The sequence below is a fragment of the Aquarana catesbeiana genome, linkage group LG13 (assembly GCF_042186555.1).
Source record: "Aquarana catesbeiana isolate 2022-GZ linkage group LG13, ASM4218655v1, whole genome shotgun sequence".
Lineage (NCBI taxonomy): Eukaryota > Metazoa > Chordata > Amphibia > Anura > Ranidae > Aquarana > Aquarana catesbeiana.
The window spans coordinates 66,408,218-66,427,827 of record NC_133336.1 but is presented as its reverse complement, the minus strand read 5'-3'; the positions used below and the strand labels follow the sequence as shown (position 1 = coordinate 66,427,827).

The following is a 19,610-nucleotide window of genomic DNA, read 5'->3' as shown; positions in this document are numbered from 1 at the left end:
GTCCCGACGTACGTGTTTTACGTCACCGCGTTCAGAACGATCGGATTTTCCGACAACTTTGTGTGACCGTGTGTATGCAAGACAAGTTTGAGCCAACATCCGTCAGAAAAAATCCTAGGATTTTGTTGTCGGAATGTCCGAACAAAGTCCGACCGTGTGTACGGGGTATTAGACTGCTTTCACACTGAGGCGCTTTACAGGTGCTACAGCACTAAAAATAGCGCCTGCATAGTGCCTGTAAAGAGCCGCTCCTGTCTCTCCAGTGTGAAAGCCTGAGTGCTTTCACATTGGAGCGGTGTGCTTGCAGGACAGTAAAAAAAAGTTCTGCAAGCAGCATCTTTGCAGCGCTGTAGGAGCGGTGTATACTGAAATCAATGGGGCAGCGTCACTGCACCAGCACTTTGCGGGCGGTTTTAACCCTCTTTCGCCCACTAGTGGGGGTTAAAAGCGCCCTGCCAGCGGCCGAATAGCGCAGCTAAAACGATGGTAAAGCGCTGCTAAAAATAACGTCACTTTACTGCCGATGCCCGCCTGCCCCAGTGTGAAAGTAGCCTTAGACCCCTTTCACACTGAGACGCTTTTCAGGCGCTTTCACGCTAAAAAAAAAAAAAAGAGCCTAAAAAGCTCACGAAAACCTATTTTTATTCAAATCAATGAATGGTTTCACACTGGGGCAGTGCGCTGGCAGGGTGGTGAAAAAACACCCCTCTCCATTGAAATGAATGGAAAGCGCTTCAAAAGTGCCTGAAAAGCTCTTCAAAAGTGCTCAGTGTTTTACTGGCAGTTTACAAGTGCCTCAGTGTGAAAGGGGCCTAAGGCTGGATTCACACCTATGCGAATTGGATTGGGGTTTTCGTTTCACGGCTGAATTCAGGCAAAGATTTGGCCCTGATTCATCCCTGAAATGGAGAACAGGCATAGCTTTCCTGTGCGATCCGTGGCTGGTTTAGGTGTGAACTAAGCCTTACAGATGATTTTAAAAACACTGGGGTCATGCCACTGGCCATGTCAAGTAGTGGTGGACTCAGAATTATCCAGGCAGATGGGAGGTCAGTCAACCAAAGCTCAAGGAACCACAAGCAACTTCTGGAGGAATCTCAGGCTTGGTTCACACTGGAACCGGCTGTGGATCGCGTAGGAACGCAGTGCAACCCCATTATCCGGTTCAGGGACAAATCAGAGCTGAATCTGTGCCTGAATTCGGCCCTGAAATGGAGCCAAAAACGCACTGTGCAGTGCACTCCACAGCCGCCCTGGAGATATGTGAACCGGCTCCATAGAGAGCTGTTCACATTCTCCTGCATGAGAATTGGATGTGAAGAAATATGCATTCAATTCGCATAGGTGTGAACCCAGCCTTAGACTTCCATGGAACCCTGGATAAGAATGGCTGGCCTTGTATCGTGTATGGCAGCCTTCTTCAACCTGTTTAATACGAAGGAACCCTTGAAATAACTTTCCAGGTTCAGTATATGGGTAAGAGAACTATAAAGGTTCATTGTTGTCAGTGGCTTCTCATCTGAGAGGCAGAAGTTGCTCATTGCTCAAGGAACCCCAAGCAACTTTTTGTAGGAATCCTGGTTAAGAATGGCTGGTATAGTGTATGGCAGCCTTTTTTCAAACTGTTTAATATGGAGGAACCCTTGAAATAACTTTCCAGGCTCGGTGCAATAGTGAATGGGAAGCATTCTCCCTTACAGAGAGCTAAAAGGTTCATTGTTGTCAGTGGCTACTCATCTGAGAGGCAGACGTTGATCACTGGTCAAGGAACCCCCAGCAACCTTTGGAGGAACCTTCATGCTCCTTGGAACCCTGGGTGAGAAAGGCTGCTGTATGATCAGGAGATTGTATAGTCAGCTTTACATTGTACGCTCTTTGAGGGCAGAGGCTGATATGAATGTATAGTATATAAACCGCTGTATAAATTGTTGGCTATATATATATATATATATATATATATATATATATATATATACAGTATAGTAAATGTACATTATGTAAAGAGTTGCGTAAATTGTTGCCGCTGTATAAATACCTGTAATAAATAAAGTGAATCACCATGTATAAACTGCTTTCCAAAACATAAACAATACTCTACAAGTTACCTATTGATCCGTCATCATTTTTGTACCATGTCCTATGGATCTATTCTGGATGGTGGTACACCTATGTATCTACAGTCCCTGGTAACGTGTTCAATGTAACAAGTTATTGACAAGGCACCTCCGTCATCAATTGGCACTGGACTGTGAGGGGGATTTACTAATTGGTTTCCAATTGGCTTCTAGATTTCATTTTCAAAGCTGAACTGAACAAGCTGAAGCTTGACACTGATTGGTTGCCATGCATGGCTACTCTGGTTTTAGTAACCCCTCCGTATGTGTAACAAGGCAAAGAGTTACAAGTAAAGCGCTGTAACCGATAGCAACCAGCAGACGATCGCCTTTGATTATTCTGATTTGTGGCTCGCTTCCACTTCCACCATCGCCTTCTTTGATGACCAACTTAAAGGGAAGAGCTGCATGAATAGCCCCCAGGTCAGCAATCAAGGAGGAACTTGCCCTTAGTCCTTGGGAGAAGGTGTGCCCTGGTCCCCCCCCCCTTACCTGTGGATGTTGTCTCCATGGCAACCGGTGGATGCCCTGCCAGCTGGGCTTTGATGGTCCCTCTCTGGTCCAGGGAGCCCCAGGCGCCTCCTGCTGATTTCCCTTCCTCCGGAGCCGCATCCCCTTCCATCCATCCGCTCAGCTCCTCCGGATTAGCGGCCATGGCTCGGTGTCTGGCGGGTTGTGTATGGGCAGATCTGGGGGGAGGAGAAGGAGGAGGGAGGGGACCGGTCAGTGCTGCAGTGTCTCCGGGAAGATGCCACAACCACTGGAGCGTTACGCAGGTGGAAATGGCTTGTGTAGTTTCCACTAGTTCCACCCCTACGTCACGGCCCGGGCCGGCCAATCACGGGCCGGGGTTTAGCATGCCTTAGCTACCGCCCTGCAACCCTTCCAGCGCTGGAAAGATGCGCAAGATGCGCGCCGGGTGCTGGCGGAGGGGGCGTGGCCGGGCTCTCGGGGGTTATGGGCTGGCAGCCTGCAGCATTAAACGTGTGAAATATTGCTTCATTAGCGGAGAATCCTTCTGTGTTTGTTACATGCCAAGTCATGGGAACAATAGGAGGCTGGAATGTCTCCATTCACATTGTTCTGCCTTCAAAATCTCAGGGTGTCTGTAGAGAAACATCATTATTACTATAAGCTGTCCCTTTAACATAGAGGAACCCTTACAATGTGAAAATCAATAAAAAAACTATGGTTAAAAAAATAATAATAATAACTTTCTGGTCTCAGGAAACCCTTCTATTAAAGTGGTTGTAAACTCTCAAAAAAAAAACAAAAACAAAAAAAAAAAAACAACCTGCAAGACAAAGGAATAATGAGCTAGTATGCATGCATACTAGCTCATTATGAAATACCTTAGATGGAAGCTGTTGAAGTGGTCCCCATACACCGATGTGACCATACACATGTCTCCCGGAGTTATTTCTGAGTTTACGAGCTCCAGCGCTGTGAATGGCCGGAGCCGCGATGACGCCACTCCCGCACCATGCACGTGGGAGCCGCCAGTCACGGCACAGCTACTGAAGAAACGGCACAAGCGAGCCTTTTCTTCAGTGCCACGTCAGCACATGCAGATACAGTGAATATCTCCTAAATGGTGCAAGTATAGGAGATATTCACGGTACCAACAGGTAAGCCTTATTATGGGCTTGTAGGTAAAAGTGGTAGTACAGGGTTTATTTATTGATTTATATTTATTTATTTCAGGTACTTATATAGTGCTGTCAATTTATGCAGCGCTTTACATATACATTGTACATTCACATCAGTCCCTACCCTCAAGGAGCTTACAATCTAGGGTCCCTAACACACATTCATACATACTAGGGACAATTTAGACAGGATCCAATTAACCTACCAGAATGTCTTTGGAGTGTGGGAGGAAACCCACACAGGCACAGAGAGAACATGCAAACTCCAGGCAGGTAGTGTCATGGTTGGGATTCGAACCAGCGACCCTTCTTACTGCTAGGTGAGAGTGCTACCCACTACACCACTGTGCCGCCCCATGGTTTACAACCACTTTAATTACTGGAGCTAAGACTAAGTTTAGGCATGCATTAACCACTAGTCGACCAGCCTCCGTCATTCTACGGCAGCAGGTCGGCTCTCCTGTGCAAATCTCTGTATCTGTACATCGGCCCTTTAAACAGCTATAGCAGGCGCACACGCCTGCCGCTGGACGTGTGCACGCGCGCCCGCTGCACAGCGAGGGACCTAAAGCTCGTGGCCAGCTGGCGCGATGTCCGCCGGCCACGCTTGATCGCGGGCACGAGAGCCAGAACGGGTAAACACACAAATCCCAATTCGGTATGGAGAGGAGAGACAGATCGTCTGGTCCTACTAGTTAGGAACAGCAATCTGGCTCCTCCTCTAGTCAGTCCCATCCTCCCACAGTTAGAAACAAGCACGAGGGAACATATTTAACCCACTTGTAAAATATGGTCCCTCGCGCTACTAAGTGAATAAATAACAATGAATAAACAATGATGGAAAGATGTTGCTAGACCTAAAGTGTACACAGTGCACAAAAGTGAATAATATAAGTGGGAGTGATCAGCGCAAATTCCTAAATCGTAGATATGTAAATAGTAGATCAAACATGCACTAAAGCAATTTAAACAGTGAAATAAATTATATAGTCCAAAATATCCAAAATCGTGAAAACGACTCTTCTAAGGGATCAAACAAATTCTTTTTAACAAAAACAACGATTAACAGACAGACTTTCGCTTGCCAACATTCTAAGAAGCCACAACAGAAATGTACAGATTTTACATCTACAAATACTGGACAAAGCTACCCCATTAAAGATTTCATCAGCTGCCATACTCATTGTGTATTATATGTTCTACAATGCAGCTGTAATTTACAGTATGTGGGAAGGACGAAGAGATCTCTCATGGTCAGGATTAGAGAGCATGTCCAAAATATTTTAAAAGGCTTTCCGAAACATAATGTATCTAGACATTTCGCACAGGCACATAATACTGAGCCCACACATTTGCAGTTCTGGGGTATTGAGAGATATAATAAACCTTGGAGGGGGGCACACAAGGTCAGATCCATTAGCCAGAAATAATCTAAATGGATACACACTCTACATACTCTTACACCAGATGGCCTCAATGTCGAATTTGACCTGAACTGTTTAAGTAATCTTTGATCTTCATCTTGTGATACTTGTTTTTGGACTATTTACCTCTATGCCTCATTTCCGGCATGCACATCGGTCCCTTTTTTTGATGATTCTATTAATTTGTTTATGTATTATAGTTAAGAGGTTCATATTATATATACATCATCTTGGCACAATGTTACAATGTTATGCCTCAATGGTTTTAATTTTTATATATATATATATATATATATATATATATATATATATATATAGAGCAATAACTCTCGGTGGAGCTGCTGGTTTAAGCGGGCTTGTTACCTTCACTCTGTTTCCCTCTGTTTCACCGGCACCGGGTCTAGGGTTCCATTGAGTTTACCTCTGGACGACACACGCACCAACACTGGAGTGCGTTTTCAATGCTTTATTAAAAACTTGACTTAGGAAATAGCAGGAAAGAGGCGGAAAGGAAACTGCAGAAGAAACTCAAACATCTTATTGTAGGGTACTTTTAACAAATGTTCAGGTAGAATTCAGATATTGTATGGAATGCGCTCCCCTCGTGGGACACACTCCTTGCTCGTCTGGATAGGCCTCTCTCACCAGCCTAGAAGCCAGTACGCAGCACGAATCAAAGTCTTTGCCACAGACTTGCTTGGGAACAAAATCCGTACGATCCTCTGCCACAGGATGTATCAGATTTTCTGTAATGAATGTCAGTCACAGTGCCTGAACCTTTAAGCCAACCCAGCAACACTATGCTGTATAGTTACTTTCGGATACGTCCTCCAACCGAGTCACCAGGCCCCTCTATAGACCAGCACGCTGCGTGATCCCTCCAAACGGGTCCTCCCCTGGGATCTCCTCGGTTGTCCAGCTTCGTCACACAGGACCAACAGCTCAGGACCATTCCTCGGCCGCTGTGGCAGGCCCCAGACAAGCCTCTGGACCCACTCCTGCGCCGCAGTATCGTGGGCCTCCGGAATGGAGGACCACGAGGTTGCTCCTTAATGCATACCTGTCGCCCAGGAGGGCCAGCAGGTGGCTGTAAAACGAACCTCAAAATATGGCGTCTGTCCCATAAATACCCTAACCCAGAATGCAACTCGGAGGACCACCTCCACAGAGTTGTCTCCGGGACAGAAGAGCATCCATACGCTTCGACACGTTGCCTTTCCAACACTAACCAGTGATAACAGCGACACCCACCGGTCAACACGGAAACACACACGTCAGCCAAGCTGGAACAGAGGCAACTTAACCTTCCTAACGAACAATTACTAAATTTACCTAACATGCGGTAGATTGCAAATCTACCAGCGCTACATATTCATATATATATATTTTTTTTATATATATTTTAAATGCATAATTTTTTTAAATATATATTTTTCTTAGACTTGTGCACAACGGGAAATTTTGTTTAGTTTCGATTCGTTGTCATTCGTAAAATACATAATTTCGTTCTGTTATATTCATTATGTTACGTTAATTCGTTTTCGGATAATTCGTTATTATTCGTGTTAATATTCGTTATACTGAATCTTGAATCGTGTTGAATTCATTCATTGTATCCGTTATAATTTCTTTCATATTAGTTGAAATTCGATATTTATATATGTATATTGATTCATGATAATGATTCGTAGTTTGGAAAGTCGTTTGTTTATTGAATCTGTTAACACACACAATGACAATATCTCTTCTCCTCTGCTCAAATACAATACAACACCATTCTCACTCAGCTCTCAGGAATACACTTTGCCCTTTAATCCAACCTCCAGCACAAAATTAATCAGCTGATTGGACTGTAATATTTACTTTGAGTTGACCTTTTGTTTCATTAGATCTTTAACAAATTACCGAATTATGTCGAATTCATTCGTTATATTCGCTATAATTTCTTTCGTATTAGTTGACATTCGTTATTTTTTTATTCGGACATTCGGATGCATCCGAATGTCCGAAAGATGCAAAATTCGGACGAATTTCGATTCGTTACGAAACGAATTGCACATGTCTAATTTTTCTAGGTCTAGATTTATTTATAATTTTTGTGTATTGCGAGTCCTGCATTTACGCACGCAGTCTCTCTATCACCACTTTACTTGCCACATTGTGGTGGGTTTTAGTATTGGCTTAAATAAATTTTGTTTGTGGGTACACTTCAGCCTATTTACCTATAGTTGTCATTTCCACCTAAAAAATGGCTCCCACTGTGGTGGAGACATGGACTCCAGCAAAATGACCGCTGAATTTTAACCTATAAAATCTCCAACAAAATGGCCGCTAATACACTTCCTATTTTCGGATATAAATTGAAGCGTCTGACAGGCAATCTGGTTCCCCTAATGAAGTCACGTGTCATGACGTAACACGTAGGGCGTGGCCGGATACGGAGAGCGAACTGGAAGTGATGTAAGAGGCGCCTTTGCACTGTACAAGCTTTTTAACTTGTTTTTAATGTAAGGATCCATTTGGCTTTTGAATAAACCTGCACTGTTTATACATATTACACTATGGGAGGCTATTCTTTGTTTTCATTTAATGTTTGGAACCGCGAGTTTACCGTTCTTTTGCAGGGAATCATAAGCAGGAGGAGCTTCTAGTTCTCTGCTGCTGGTCATATGTTAAAAAAAAAATATCTGAAAACTAAGCATGTGCAGAGTTGCCAACACTACTCTGCAAAATCCTCAGCTGAATTGGGGATATGGACAGAAGATGGAGATAGAGAGCAGCAGGTTTTTTACAGAATAGGAGGCAATATGTTGTCTTTGCACAGGTGGTTGTGGAGCAGTTGCGGCACAGCCCCATTGGTTTGAATGGGTCACGTTCAGCAGCCAGGGGTGATCACTTTTGCCATGAGAAAAGCATCATGACCACAGCATATGAACCCCATCAACTGCTGTTACAATAAAGCTAACCTATAGGCAGGGCCGGGACAAGGGGTGGGCAGGAGGCTGCCCACCCCATACGAGGCTTGCTGTCCCTAGCCCCCATTTGAACAGGGTACAGTCATACATCTTCCATGCAGGGCCGTCTTTTACCGGTATGGGGATGCACAGCTGTTGTGTGCATCCCTATGCCTGTGTCCCATTCATTTCTATTGGGACACGCGGCTGCACAGGCACAGCTTGTCTGTGTGATATCATAACATGTGGGTGGGTGCAGGTCCTTGACTGCACGCTGTATGCGCAGGGGTCCGCACCCACCTGCATGTTATATTAGTGGGCTGGATGTGGCCTCTGGGTCCTAGCCTGGAGACTTCTGCTTTAGATGCTGGAATTTAATGTAGTATATACCAATACTATAGTGATCTTCAGTAGCCTCTGGGTCTTGTTCTGAACACAGGCTGCTCAGCATGGGCGCCATTAACTCTTTAACTGAAACCGAATAGCTATAACTTTGATCAAGCTGTGAAAAGTATGGATCATTTTGCATCACTTGGCAGCACTTAAATGATCTGTTCATGAATTTGATCGTATTTCAATCAATTGGATTATGGGGTTGCATGAGAAACAAAGATATGATCGATAACTTACCATCGTATCTGCTAACTATAAACCCTTTGATTTTGTTCAAAATCTTTCTTCATCTGTCAGAAGCACAGAGGAGGGGGTGGAGAGACTGCAGTTACAGAGTGTGAAAGCTGATTGGAAGAATGGAACACACCCTCTTCACACAGCAGAAGAACTGTGTTGTGAATAGGCGAGCTCCGTTCTGAGCTCTCTCCCCCCGCCCCCCCTTCCCACACAAATTTATCTCATGTGTTGGGAAAACTTCTCAGAATTGACACATGCTGATAACAGAGGAAGGAAGCACCAGAGGGAAGCAATACTTAGAGCTTTGGAGAGAGACAAGTAAACACAGCAGATATATGTGCTTTGCTCAAATTCAATGACTGAGTTGTACAACCACTTGAAGGGAACCCCCACGCCATTTTTTCCTCCTTTAACATATCCTATGCACCTTTGCTTACATGGCCGGGGATCTCTGGCTATGTAAGTCAATGGGGCCAGTGATGTCACTGGGTCAGGATGCACATGCCAGCAAACAAGATAACTCCTCGAAACGAACTTCTGGGCACAGGCATATTCCCTTTCGTGCTCGCAAGAATTGGGCACTGGCTAATAAACATGCACATGTGCGAACTCGTGTACACACATGAGCCGTCGCGCATTCTCGTGCACGCCGGCACTTGCGTGCACCTGTGATAGATGCTGGCGCCAAACAGACTAAACTCTGCCATTGCTCAGGATCAGTGCTTCTTTGTCTTCAGTCTCCTGTGTACCTGTGATCCTGTGAACCTGTATCCTGCTTCCAGTTGCTGACCCGGCTTGTCTTGACCAATCACTGAACTCCACCTGCATCAATCTTGGCTTGTCCCCTGACCTCCGCTTTTGTCTGCTCTTTTGGCTCCTGTTCCACTGATCGGTTGTAGACCTGGCTTGTCTCCTGACCATGTTCCTGTCTGTGCCCTGTACCCGATCCATCCTGTCTGTGTATGACTGGGCCTGCCTGACCTTGCTACTCTGCCTACTTTCGCCAGCACCAGCTGCCTGCCTGCTTGGTGAAGCCATCTGACGACTTCTGTCCAGCAAGGACACCTGCCCTGCTGCTAGCAAGACTTACAGGCACTTGTGCCACTCTGTACTCCTGCGCCTCCTGTCTACTCTATCAGGGGCCCCGAATCAGAGGGGTAAGAGAGGCCTTCCTCATCATATCAGGCTCTGCTACCAGGTATGTGATACACTGGTTGTTAAGGTTGCAGTGACTGCACCAGCAAAGCTATTATACATGTCATTCAGCTTAAGTTGAACGGTAAATGTTTGGGTGTTCGTCTGAACGCCAAAACATTCAAGGTTCATCCCAAATTTGTGTTTGGAATAAACCTTGAGCTTATCCCTAGTGACAATCTCTGCAGACACTCCATCCTCCTTACTTCAGTTATACTTTCTGAGCCATGCTCCTATGCTGCCTCCCTACAGCAACAGAGCCCTAGTTAAGGAAGCAGGGCTTCTAGGTTTGAGGGTCTCTACTGGGAGCAATTATTTTCCATTGTGCAAAAAACACTAGTAGGACCCAGGTTGACAGCAGCCAAACGTAATAAGGAATATGTCTATAAAATGATCCCAAAATTGCACCAAAATCCATAAAGCAGCTACTCCACAGAAACAGGGATATCTGAAATACAGCAGAAGAACACAAGAGGGTGCTTCTAAGTGCAACAGAAAACAAATGTATTAATAAAAGAGTAAATATTGATTCACATGAGTATAAAGAATAAAGTGCATGTAAAGTAACCCAAAAGCCATCATCTGTGGTCCCAGGCAGTGTGGAAGAACATCCAGCTAACCAGAACACTGAACCTCTTTGGAGAATGTAAGCCAAGACATGGAAGCCAAACTGTCAAATGTTTGGCAGCGTAGGAACCTGGGCAGTGATGTCAGATGACGGGGGCATGTAGAGGTGCGGAGTTTTAACGTTCTAACACCTCTTTCTCAAGCCTCTTTATCCACGCATCCTCCTCCCCTTTATGCACCCTGCCAAACGTTTGAGAGTTCGACTTCCATGCCTTGGCTTAGACTCTCCACAGAGGTTCAGTGATCTGCTTAGCTGGATGTCCTACCACACTGCCTGGAACCACAGATGATGGCTTTTGGGTTTCATGACATGCATTGTATTCTTTATACTCATGCAAGTGGATATTTACTCTTTTATTAATACATTTTACTAAGCTCTGGAGCAGTTGCACTCCGAGTCCTATTTGACTCTAGTAAATCAACGGCACTGCATCCCAGGGACAGAATTGCAGTAATTGTGTAGTGTTGCTTACCATTCTGAGGCCTGCATTTTTCGGATGAAACAAGTCATATTGAGGTGGAGGGGTGGATTTACTAAAAGCAAATAGACTGTGCACTTTGCAAGTGCAGTTGGATTCTACAAGTGTAGTTGCTCCAGAACGTAGTAAATGGGGCAAAGCTTCACTTTGCAAAGAATACCCAATTTTTTGTTTGCACATGATTAGATGATGGAAGTCAGCAGAGCTTCCCCTCAATTACTAGGCACTGGAGCAACAGCCTTTAGTAAATCCACTCCTCTGCATGTTAAATACAGCCCCTGCTGCATCAGTCACTTTAAGGGCTCATGCAAAGTCATGTATGTAATTGAACGCCTGCGTTTAGGTTATATGGTCTAAAACTCAAACTGACCTGAATGCAAGTACCATTCAGAAGTGTGTATATATCCAGCAGTCATGTATTTCAGCCTGTCATTGATTTTGGCTGCTGGCAGTGGGCTTTTTGCTACATATGTGCTGCTGTAAGCCCAGTTTTACACTATATGGGCAAAGGCACCTATGTGCATGTGCTATGACTGTGTAGTGTGGATGACCATTCTGAGACTGTCTTGACCTACTTTGCATTTCGTTATATGCAACAGGTTCGACTGAGATCTGTTATTGTTGAAAGCAAAGTAGATCAATTGCTGCCCTTGTTGCATCAAAGGTACTTTAACCACTTGACCTCCGCAAGGTTTACCCCCCTTCATGATCAGGCCATTTTTTGCAATACGGCACTGTGTTATTTTAACTGACAATTGCACGGTCATGCGACACTGTACCCAAATAAAATTTATGTATTTTTTTCCACAAAAATAGAGCTTTCTTTTGGTGGTATTTGATCACCTTTTCGCTATAGACAAAAAAAAATTTGCGCTATAGACAAAAAATTTCTGACAATTTTGAAAAAAAAAATAATATTTTTTTACTTTCTGCTATAAAATATATCCAACAAAAAAATGTAAAAAAAAAAATATCTAATTTCTTCATCAATTTAGGCTAATGTGTATTCTGCTACATATTTTTGGTAAAAAAAAAATCCCAATAACGTATATTGATTGGTTTGCAGTTATAGTGTCTACAAACTATGGGATATTTTTATTTATTTTCTTTTTTTTTTTTTACTAGGCGGCAAATAGCGGGACTGCGATATTGCAGGCAGACAGTCGAACACTAACTGACACAGTGACACTAATACAGTGATCAGTGCTAAAAATATGCACTGTCACTGTACTAGTAACACTGGCTAGGAAGGGGTTGAACATCTAAGAGCGATCAAAGCAATAACTGTGTTCCTAGCCAGTGTTTTTGTGTACTGTGGCAAATGCTTTTACTAGGGGAAGGCATTAATCCATGTCCCTGCTTTGCAGAGACACAGGATCCATGCCTTCCCTCCTGTCAGAAAGGTGATCTGCCTTGTTTACATAGGCAGACCGCCATTCTGTCTCTGTGTCGGATGATTGGTGGGTGCCGGTGGACATTGGTCAACGGTACCTGCAGATGAGCTCCCTCTGTGTATAATCACAGTGGGAGCGGGCTGCCGGAGGGTCACATGCGCGCCCCCTACCCAGGGGTGTCAAATAATGTACTAGGTATGTGATCCGGTGCCACCTTGCCGCCGTATATTTAACCACCTGCCGGCCAGCTCACGTGCATTTAGTGCAGCAGGTCGGCTCTCCTGCGCAAATCGACGCACCTGTACATTGGTCTGTGTAAAGAGGATAGCACGCACGCTGTGGGAGTGTGCCCGTGGGTCCCGCGGACTCGATATCTGCCGGCAATCCGCAATTGCTGTGTACAGAGGCAGAACGGGGAACTGCCTGTGTAAACAAGGCCTTTCCCCGTTCTGCCTAATGACATGTCAGAGATCTTCTGTTCCCAGTGATTGGGAACAGTGATCTCTGTCATGTCCCAGTGAACCCACCCCCCCTACAGTTAGAACACACCCAGGGAACACACTTAACCCCTTGATTGCCCCCTAGTGTTAACCCCTTCCCTGCCAGTGTCATTTTTACATTGATCAGTTCATTTTTTATAGCCCAAAAAGTGTAATTTAGGGTCAGATTTGTCTGCAGCAATGTCGCAGTCCCTTTAACAATTGCAGATCGCCACCATTACCAGTAAAAACAATAGAAAAAAATAAAAGTCCCTAAATTTATCCCATAGTTTGAAGATGCGATAACTTTTGCACAAACCAATCAATATACACCTATTGCAATTTTTTTTAACCAAAAATATGTAGAAGAATATATATCGGCCTAAACTGATGAATAAATGTGTTTTTTATATATTTTTTGGGATATGTATTTTAGCAGAAAGTAAAAAAAAAATTTTTTTTTTCTTCAAAATTGTCGGTCAATTTTTGTTTATAGCGTAAAAAATAAAAATCACAGAGGTGATCAAACACCACCAAAAGAAAGCTCTATTTGTGGGTAAAAAAGTACGTCAATTTTGTTTGGGTACAGCTTCGCACGACTGCGCAATTGTCATTCAAAGCCAGGCAGTGCCGTATCGCAAAAAATGGCCTGGTCCTTAAGGGGGCAAATCCTTCCAGGGCTGAAGTGGTTAAGTTATATGGTCGGCAAGTGGTTATGGCTCATGGCTAACACAACTGCCCCTTTGAAAAGTGAATCCACGGTGGATTGCTTTTCAGAGTTATTTTAAGGACAGTGAGAAGCAATATGGCGCCTTTTCACCGCCTGTTGTAACCCTCAAAATACCACAGAGCCACATTCATTGCATGCGGTTGCAGAGTGGTTGCAGCGCAGACCCTTTCACTTGAATGGATGGGGTTCAGAGGCGGTACTGCTGGTGGAAAGCAACATGCCATTTAATATTTACTGTGGCTGTAAAGCAAGGCATCGCAGCCAAGGCATGTGTACAGTCCTGAGCGACTGCATGTCCTTGTTTAGGTAGTCAACACAGCTACAGCTCAACTGCTTGATTTTAATGCCCTTTAGCTGCTTGTGTGAATGAGCCTTAATTGTGTAGCATGGATGACCATTTTAAGGCTATGTTTAACCGCCTCCCATTTGCCATATAGATAATTGACGACACGGCAGGCAGGATACCCTCTCGTTCTGGGCCGACGTCATAGGAAGTTACCCAGTCTCGCCACGATCGTGCGCCCATGGGGGAGCGCAGCATGGCGATCACGGACTCACTGTGTCCCTGGGACACAGCGGAACCCTGATATTGGTAAGGACCCGCGGCTGTGGCTCTTTACCCATGTGATCAGCTGTGTCCAATCACAGCTGATCATATGTAAACAAGGAGATGCCATTTATCAGCTGCATCTCCTCACCGAGGAGACGTGTACAGGTAATCGGGGCACTGACCATCAGTGCCCTGATTACAGTGCAGCCCCAACAGTGATGCCACTCTGTGCCCATCTGTGATGCCAACCTGTACCCATCAGTGACACCAGTCTATGCCCATCAGTGATGCCATTCAGTGCTGCCTTTTATTGCCCATCAGTGCTGCATATCCGTGCCACCTATCAGTGCTCATCATTGCTGCATACCCCATCAGTGCCCTTCAGTGCCACCTGATCAGTGCCCATTAGTGCCCATCAATGTAGCCTTATCAACGCACATTAGTGAAGGAGAAAAATTACTTATTTACAAAATTTTCTGACAGAAACAAAGAAGAACTCTCTTTTTTCAAAATTCTGGTTTACACAAAAGTTATAGTGTCTACAATCTATGGGATTTTTGTAAAAAATAAAAAACCCAGCAGTGATTAACCGCTTGCCGACCGCCGCGCACAGATGTACATCGGCACAATGGCACAGGCAGGCAAATGGGTGTATAGGTACGTCCCTTTAAATTTGCCGCCTTTTAGTGAGCATGCGCGCGCGCCCATCGCATGCCGCGGGAGCGTGCCCGTGGGTCCCGGGAACTCGATGTGCTCTGGTCAGGAAGGGGGTAAAATCTTCCGGAGCTGAAGTGGTTAAATGCCACTAAAAGAAAGCTCTATTTGTGGGAAGGAAATGATAAAAAGTTCCATATGGGTGTTGCACGACCTTGCAATTGTCATTCAAAGTGTGACAGCTGAAAATTGGCCCGGTCAGGCAGGGGATATAAGTGGTGTGTCCAATATTGAAATGGTTAACCTGCTTTGCGTTTCTTCAGACACTGCAGGTTGTATCGAGTTTGGTTTGTGGTCACAGCAAAGTAGGTCAAACGCAGGCCCCTGCTCCATTTTGCATTAACGCTCATGCCTTTGAGCAGCACTCCGGTGTTCATAGACAAACCAGTTATCGGTGTTCCCACTCAAGTTAGTGAGTGACAGTTTATTGGAGTAAAGTGTAATGCCCGGTACACATGATCCGATTATCGAACGAATGATCGTCTGTTTTTTTTTTTTGCATGCTAATCTCACGTCGAATCTGATGAGTTTACTAAAGTCACGAATTAATTCCCATACGACAGAATGAAAATTCGGAAGTGATGTCATGTGTTTTAATGCATTTGTATTGCATTTCCGAACTATAGCTGTACTGATTAAACGAAAATCGTAAAAAATTTCCGTGCATGTCCGATAGAATAATATCGGATGAACTGTCCTGATCGGATCTCGAAAGCTCTGTACTAATGATCCGGTTATCTTATGATCGATTCGAATGCGACATTTTTCTTACGATTTTCGGATTGTGTGTACGGGGCATTAGTCACCCTTTTTGGCCTGTTTATCTGTATCAAGACGTGTATGGCCAACCTTATTTGTTTTTTTCCCACATACCATCTGAGCCCTTTATTGTCTGCATGGCTTCAGTGTTGTCTTGATGACAAAGCTAGGCTAATAGCAACAGGGTGACAAGTTAAAGCTTTGGCTAGACAATCAGTCTGCAGTATTATGTGTGGGCCACTGTGCAGAAACAGCCAGAGAAAGCAGCGGGGTGGAATCAGCCAAAAAGCAAATGAATACATATCCTCAGACACTGTGCCTGCCAATGTGTTCAGCACGTTATGTTTTAATGAGTATAACCATCTGGCTCTAGCGTCTAGAAATATTGGATTAGTAACATTATTTTATGTCAGTGTTAGGGCCTATTTAGATCTTGGAGTCCTGGTGCGTTAGCACGCGTCTTCGCATGTTAACATATTTAAACGAGAAAAAAAAAACGCGCTAGGGCCCAAATATTAAACAGTGTGAAGCAGCTAGCACTATACTTAAATACAGTACTCAAAAATAAATATTCAAAAAGAAGTGCAGAGATAAGAATCACTCAGTGATGATACATCAATTCATGATTAAAAGTATACTATATGAGTATACACATGTGAAAATAAACATGATCACTCCCACCACAATAAAAATATACAAAGTTTCTAATATAAAAATGTTAATAATAATAATAGTAGTAGTAATAATAATAATATACAAATTAAATAGATAAATAAGTACCAATGAAAAGCCAAGGGGAAAGGTGAGTCTAATAAGGAATAGCAGAGATAAGTGTGGGTCCTAAAAGCCTTCAGATCGCAAAAAGGACAGCACCGCACAATCCTAGTGTAACAGGTGGGAGGGCTTACCAGATTGGAATGATTCCCGATCAAGAGTGTTCAAACAGCGCTTGATATATTCCACACAATATGGTCTGTTCTCTATGGCGGTATCCAGCTTGTAAACGTCAACAGCGTTGTCTCCACAAACTGTCCCTTTCAGAATAGATCCAACTCATACAAGAAACAGATTTCAATAAACAGGCATCATAGAAGAAAAGAAAGACTGCACACAGTGAAAAACCGTAGCATACAAAAGATGATTTTTGGTATATGCACTTACATTTGACAAGAGGCAAACCAGCGGTCAATTTATACAAAGTCATTCCTAATGGCAGAATCCAAGATGGCCATGGCAGTTCGCACTTGCGGGGTAGCATGTGTTTTGGCTCCACCCTATGCGTTTCGTCATAAGTGACGTCATCAGGGGCATGTTAACATATGTTGCATTGAATGAGTCAAATGAATGGACTGGCAATGCCCCAAATTGCCTGAAAAACAGACATGCACAGTTTTTGCCAATGCAGTGCATCACAGCACACAAAGTGAATTTCTGGGTGTTGTGGTGTACTGCAATGTATGTGTATTGGAGCTGTATTGCCTTAGTGCATTGAGTTGCCATTCGAAAACAAATGACACTACAATGCGCACAGAACGCAGCAAAAGTGAGTGCTTTGACCCCAAATTTTTTGTATGTGGATGCGTAATAAAATGCAGTTTTAAACAGAAAAGTGTTTACTAATTAACTACTTCAATACAAGGTACTTTCACCCCCTTCCTGCCCAGGCCAATTTTCAGGTTTCAGCATTGTCGCATTTTGAATGACAATTGTGCGGTCATGCAACACTGCACCCAAACAAAATTTTTATAATTTTTTTCCCACAAATACAGATTTATTTTGGAGGTATTTGATCACCACTGGGTTTTCTTTATTTTTGCACTACAAATAAAAAAAGACCGAACATTTTGAAAAAAAAAAAGTTTTTCTTTTTTTCTGCTATAAAACTTTGTAAATAAGTAAGTTTTCTCCTTCACTGATGAGCACTGATGAGGCTGCACTGACAGGCACTGATAAGGCGGCACTGATGGTCACTGATGATGAGGCAATTATATGCAGCACTGATGGGCACTGATAGGTGGCACTGATATGCAGCACTGATAGGTGGCACTGATGGGCAATCATAGGCTGCACTGATGGGCATTCATAGGCAGCACGGATGGGCACTGATAGGCGGCACTGATGGGCACTCAAAGGTGGCACTAATGAGCGCCACTGATGGGCATGGATGGGCAGCACTGATGGGCACGGATGGTCGGAACTGATAGGCAGTACTGATTAGAAGGCACTGACAGGCATCACTGATGGGCACAGATTTGCACTTCAAATGGGCACTGATTGGCATCCCTGGTGGGCATTAGTGGGCACCCTCAATGCGCCGATCGGCTGTCCTTTACTCACGCCTTGTCAGCGTGAGTAGAGGAAAAACCGATAAACAGCACTTCCTGGTTACCATGTGATCAGCTGTGATTGGACACAGCTGATCACATGGTAAAGAGCCTACGTCATAGGCTCTTTACCAGAAATACAACCATTTTCTGGCCATCATTCTGCTATATATCAGGCAGGAAGTGGTTAAAGCATAACAACTTGATTAAAAAAATAATGTTCTTTAGCAAGGAACATACACTCCACATTAATAATTCTGCTATCTAAATCAGTGTGTGCTATAAATTGCCTCCAGCATTGTTCCTGTTTCTTTTTGCCAAAGGCTGCAATTTTGCTGAAGCCCAGAGCCCCTGAGCAACAGTAAATCTTTAGGCTGTCAGCAAATTGGTCTCTAGTGAGTTTGATTTTCAGCACAATGCCAAAAATGGAGAGCAACTCAGCATGTGCAGAGCATGGTGAGACAATATATTACTGGATTTTAAACAATATAGGCACTTTTTTTAAAAAGAAAAGTATGGGAGTTTTTTATTTATTTATTTATTTTTTTAGAATCATACTTACCTAGATGGATGCAGCTTTGGTCCAATCCTGCATCTGTTCCCTGCTGGCTCTAGGGCTGAGAACTGAGCAATCTCTAATACAGCTGATCACTCAATTCTCAGACCTCCCTGAGCAGAGAGCTAGTGACGGTGAATCACCGCTGTCTGCTCTCCTACCCCCGCACTCACTGGAGCTCTGGGCTGTGGAGGGGATGGGAGCGGCTGGCTCAGCCTCTCAGCAGCTCACTGGGGGGCTTAGCCGGGTGCCGGTCCAGGCATGTGGGCAGATCCTGATCTCTCCAGAGCCTGGACCAGCTCTGTGATGTAAGCCGACAGCGGGCTTCAGCTGTACTTTTTCTTTAATGTTTTATATTATAATTTTGATATACCTGCAAAAGGGCCAGCCTAAAGTGATCTATCAGGACTTAATTTTCTGACTAATGTTCCACTTTAACCAATTGCATGCACACAGAACAATCTCAGTTTTACTAAGCTTAATCTGTCAGATGAAACTTGGGGCTAATGTGCAGTGAACAGGATTCAATACCATTATTTGTTTTTACATTTTGTTTCTTACAAGGAATTTTTATTGACATGTTTCTTCCTATTTTAACGACTCTATAAAGCAACTGTTATTTGGACTGTCTGCTTGGCGCAAAAAAGCATTTTACTATACAGTATCTCACAAAAGTGAGTACACCCCTCACATTTTTGTAACTATTTTAATTTATCTTTTCATGTGACAACACTGAAGAAATTACACTTTGCTACAATGTAAAGTAGTGAGTGTACAGCTTGTATAACAGTGTAAATTTGTTGTCCCCTCAAAATAACTCAACACACAGCCATTAATGTCTAAACTGCTGGCAACAAAAGTGAGTACACCCCTAAGTGAAAATGTCCAAATTGGGCCCAAATGTCAACATTTTGTGTGGCCACCATTATTTTCCAGCAATGCCCTAACCCTCTTGGGCATGGAGTTCACAAGAGCTTCACAGGTTGCCACTGGAGTTCTCCTCCATTCCTCCATGACGACATCACATAGCTGG

General features: G+C 43.9%; 1 protein-coding gene across 2 annotated transcripts in view; it reads right to left on the bottom strand.

The window, feature by feature from the left end:
- Positions 1-2,973, bottom strand: part of RTN1 (reticulon 1) — a 295,768-nt gene extending 292,795 nt beyond the window's left edge. The window contains exon 1 of one of the 2 annotated variants that reach the window (XM_073609279.1): positions 2,607-2,973. In XM_073609279.1, coding sequence (XP_073465380.1) covers positions 2,607-2,769 — 163 coding nt within the window. In that variant the 5' untranslated portion in view covers positions 2,770-2,973. The remainder of the gene's footprint in view (positions 1-2,606) is intronic. The other variant, XM_073609278.1, reaches the window with a different exon arrangement.
- Positions 2,974-19,610: the final 16,637 nt, after the last annotated feature.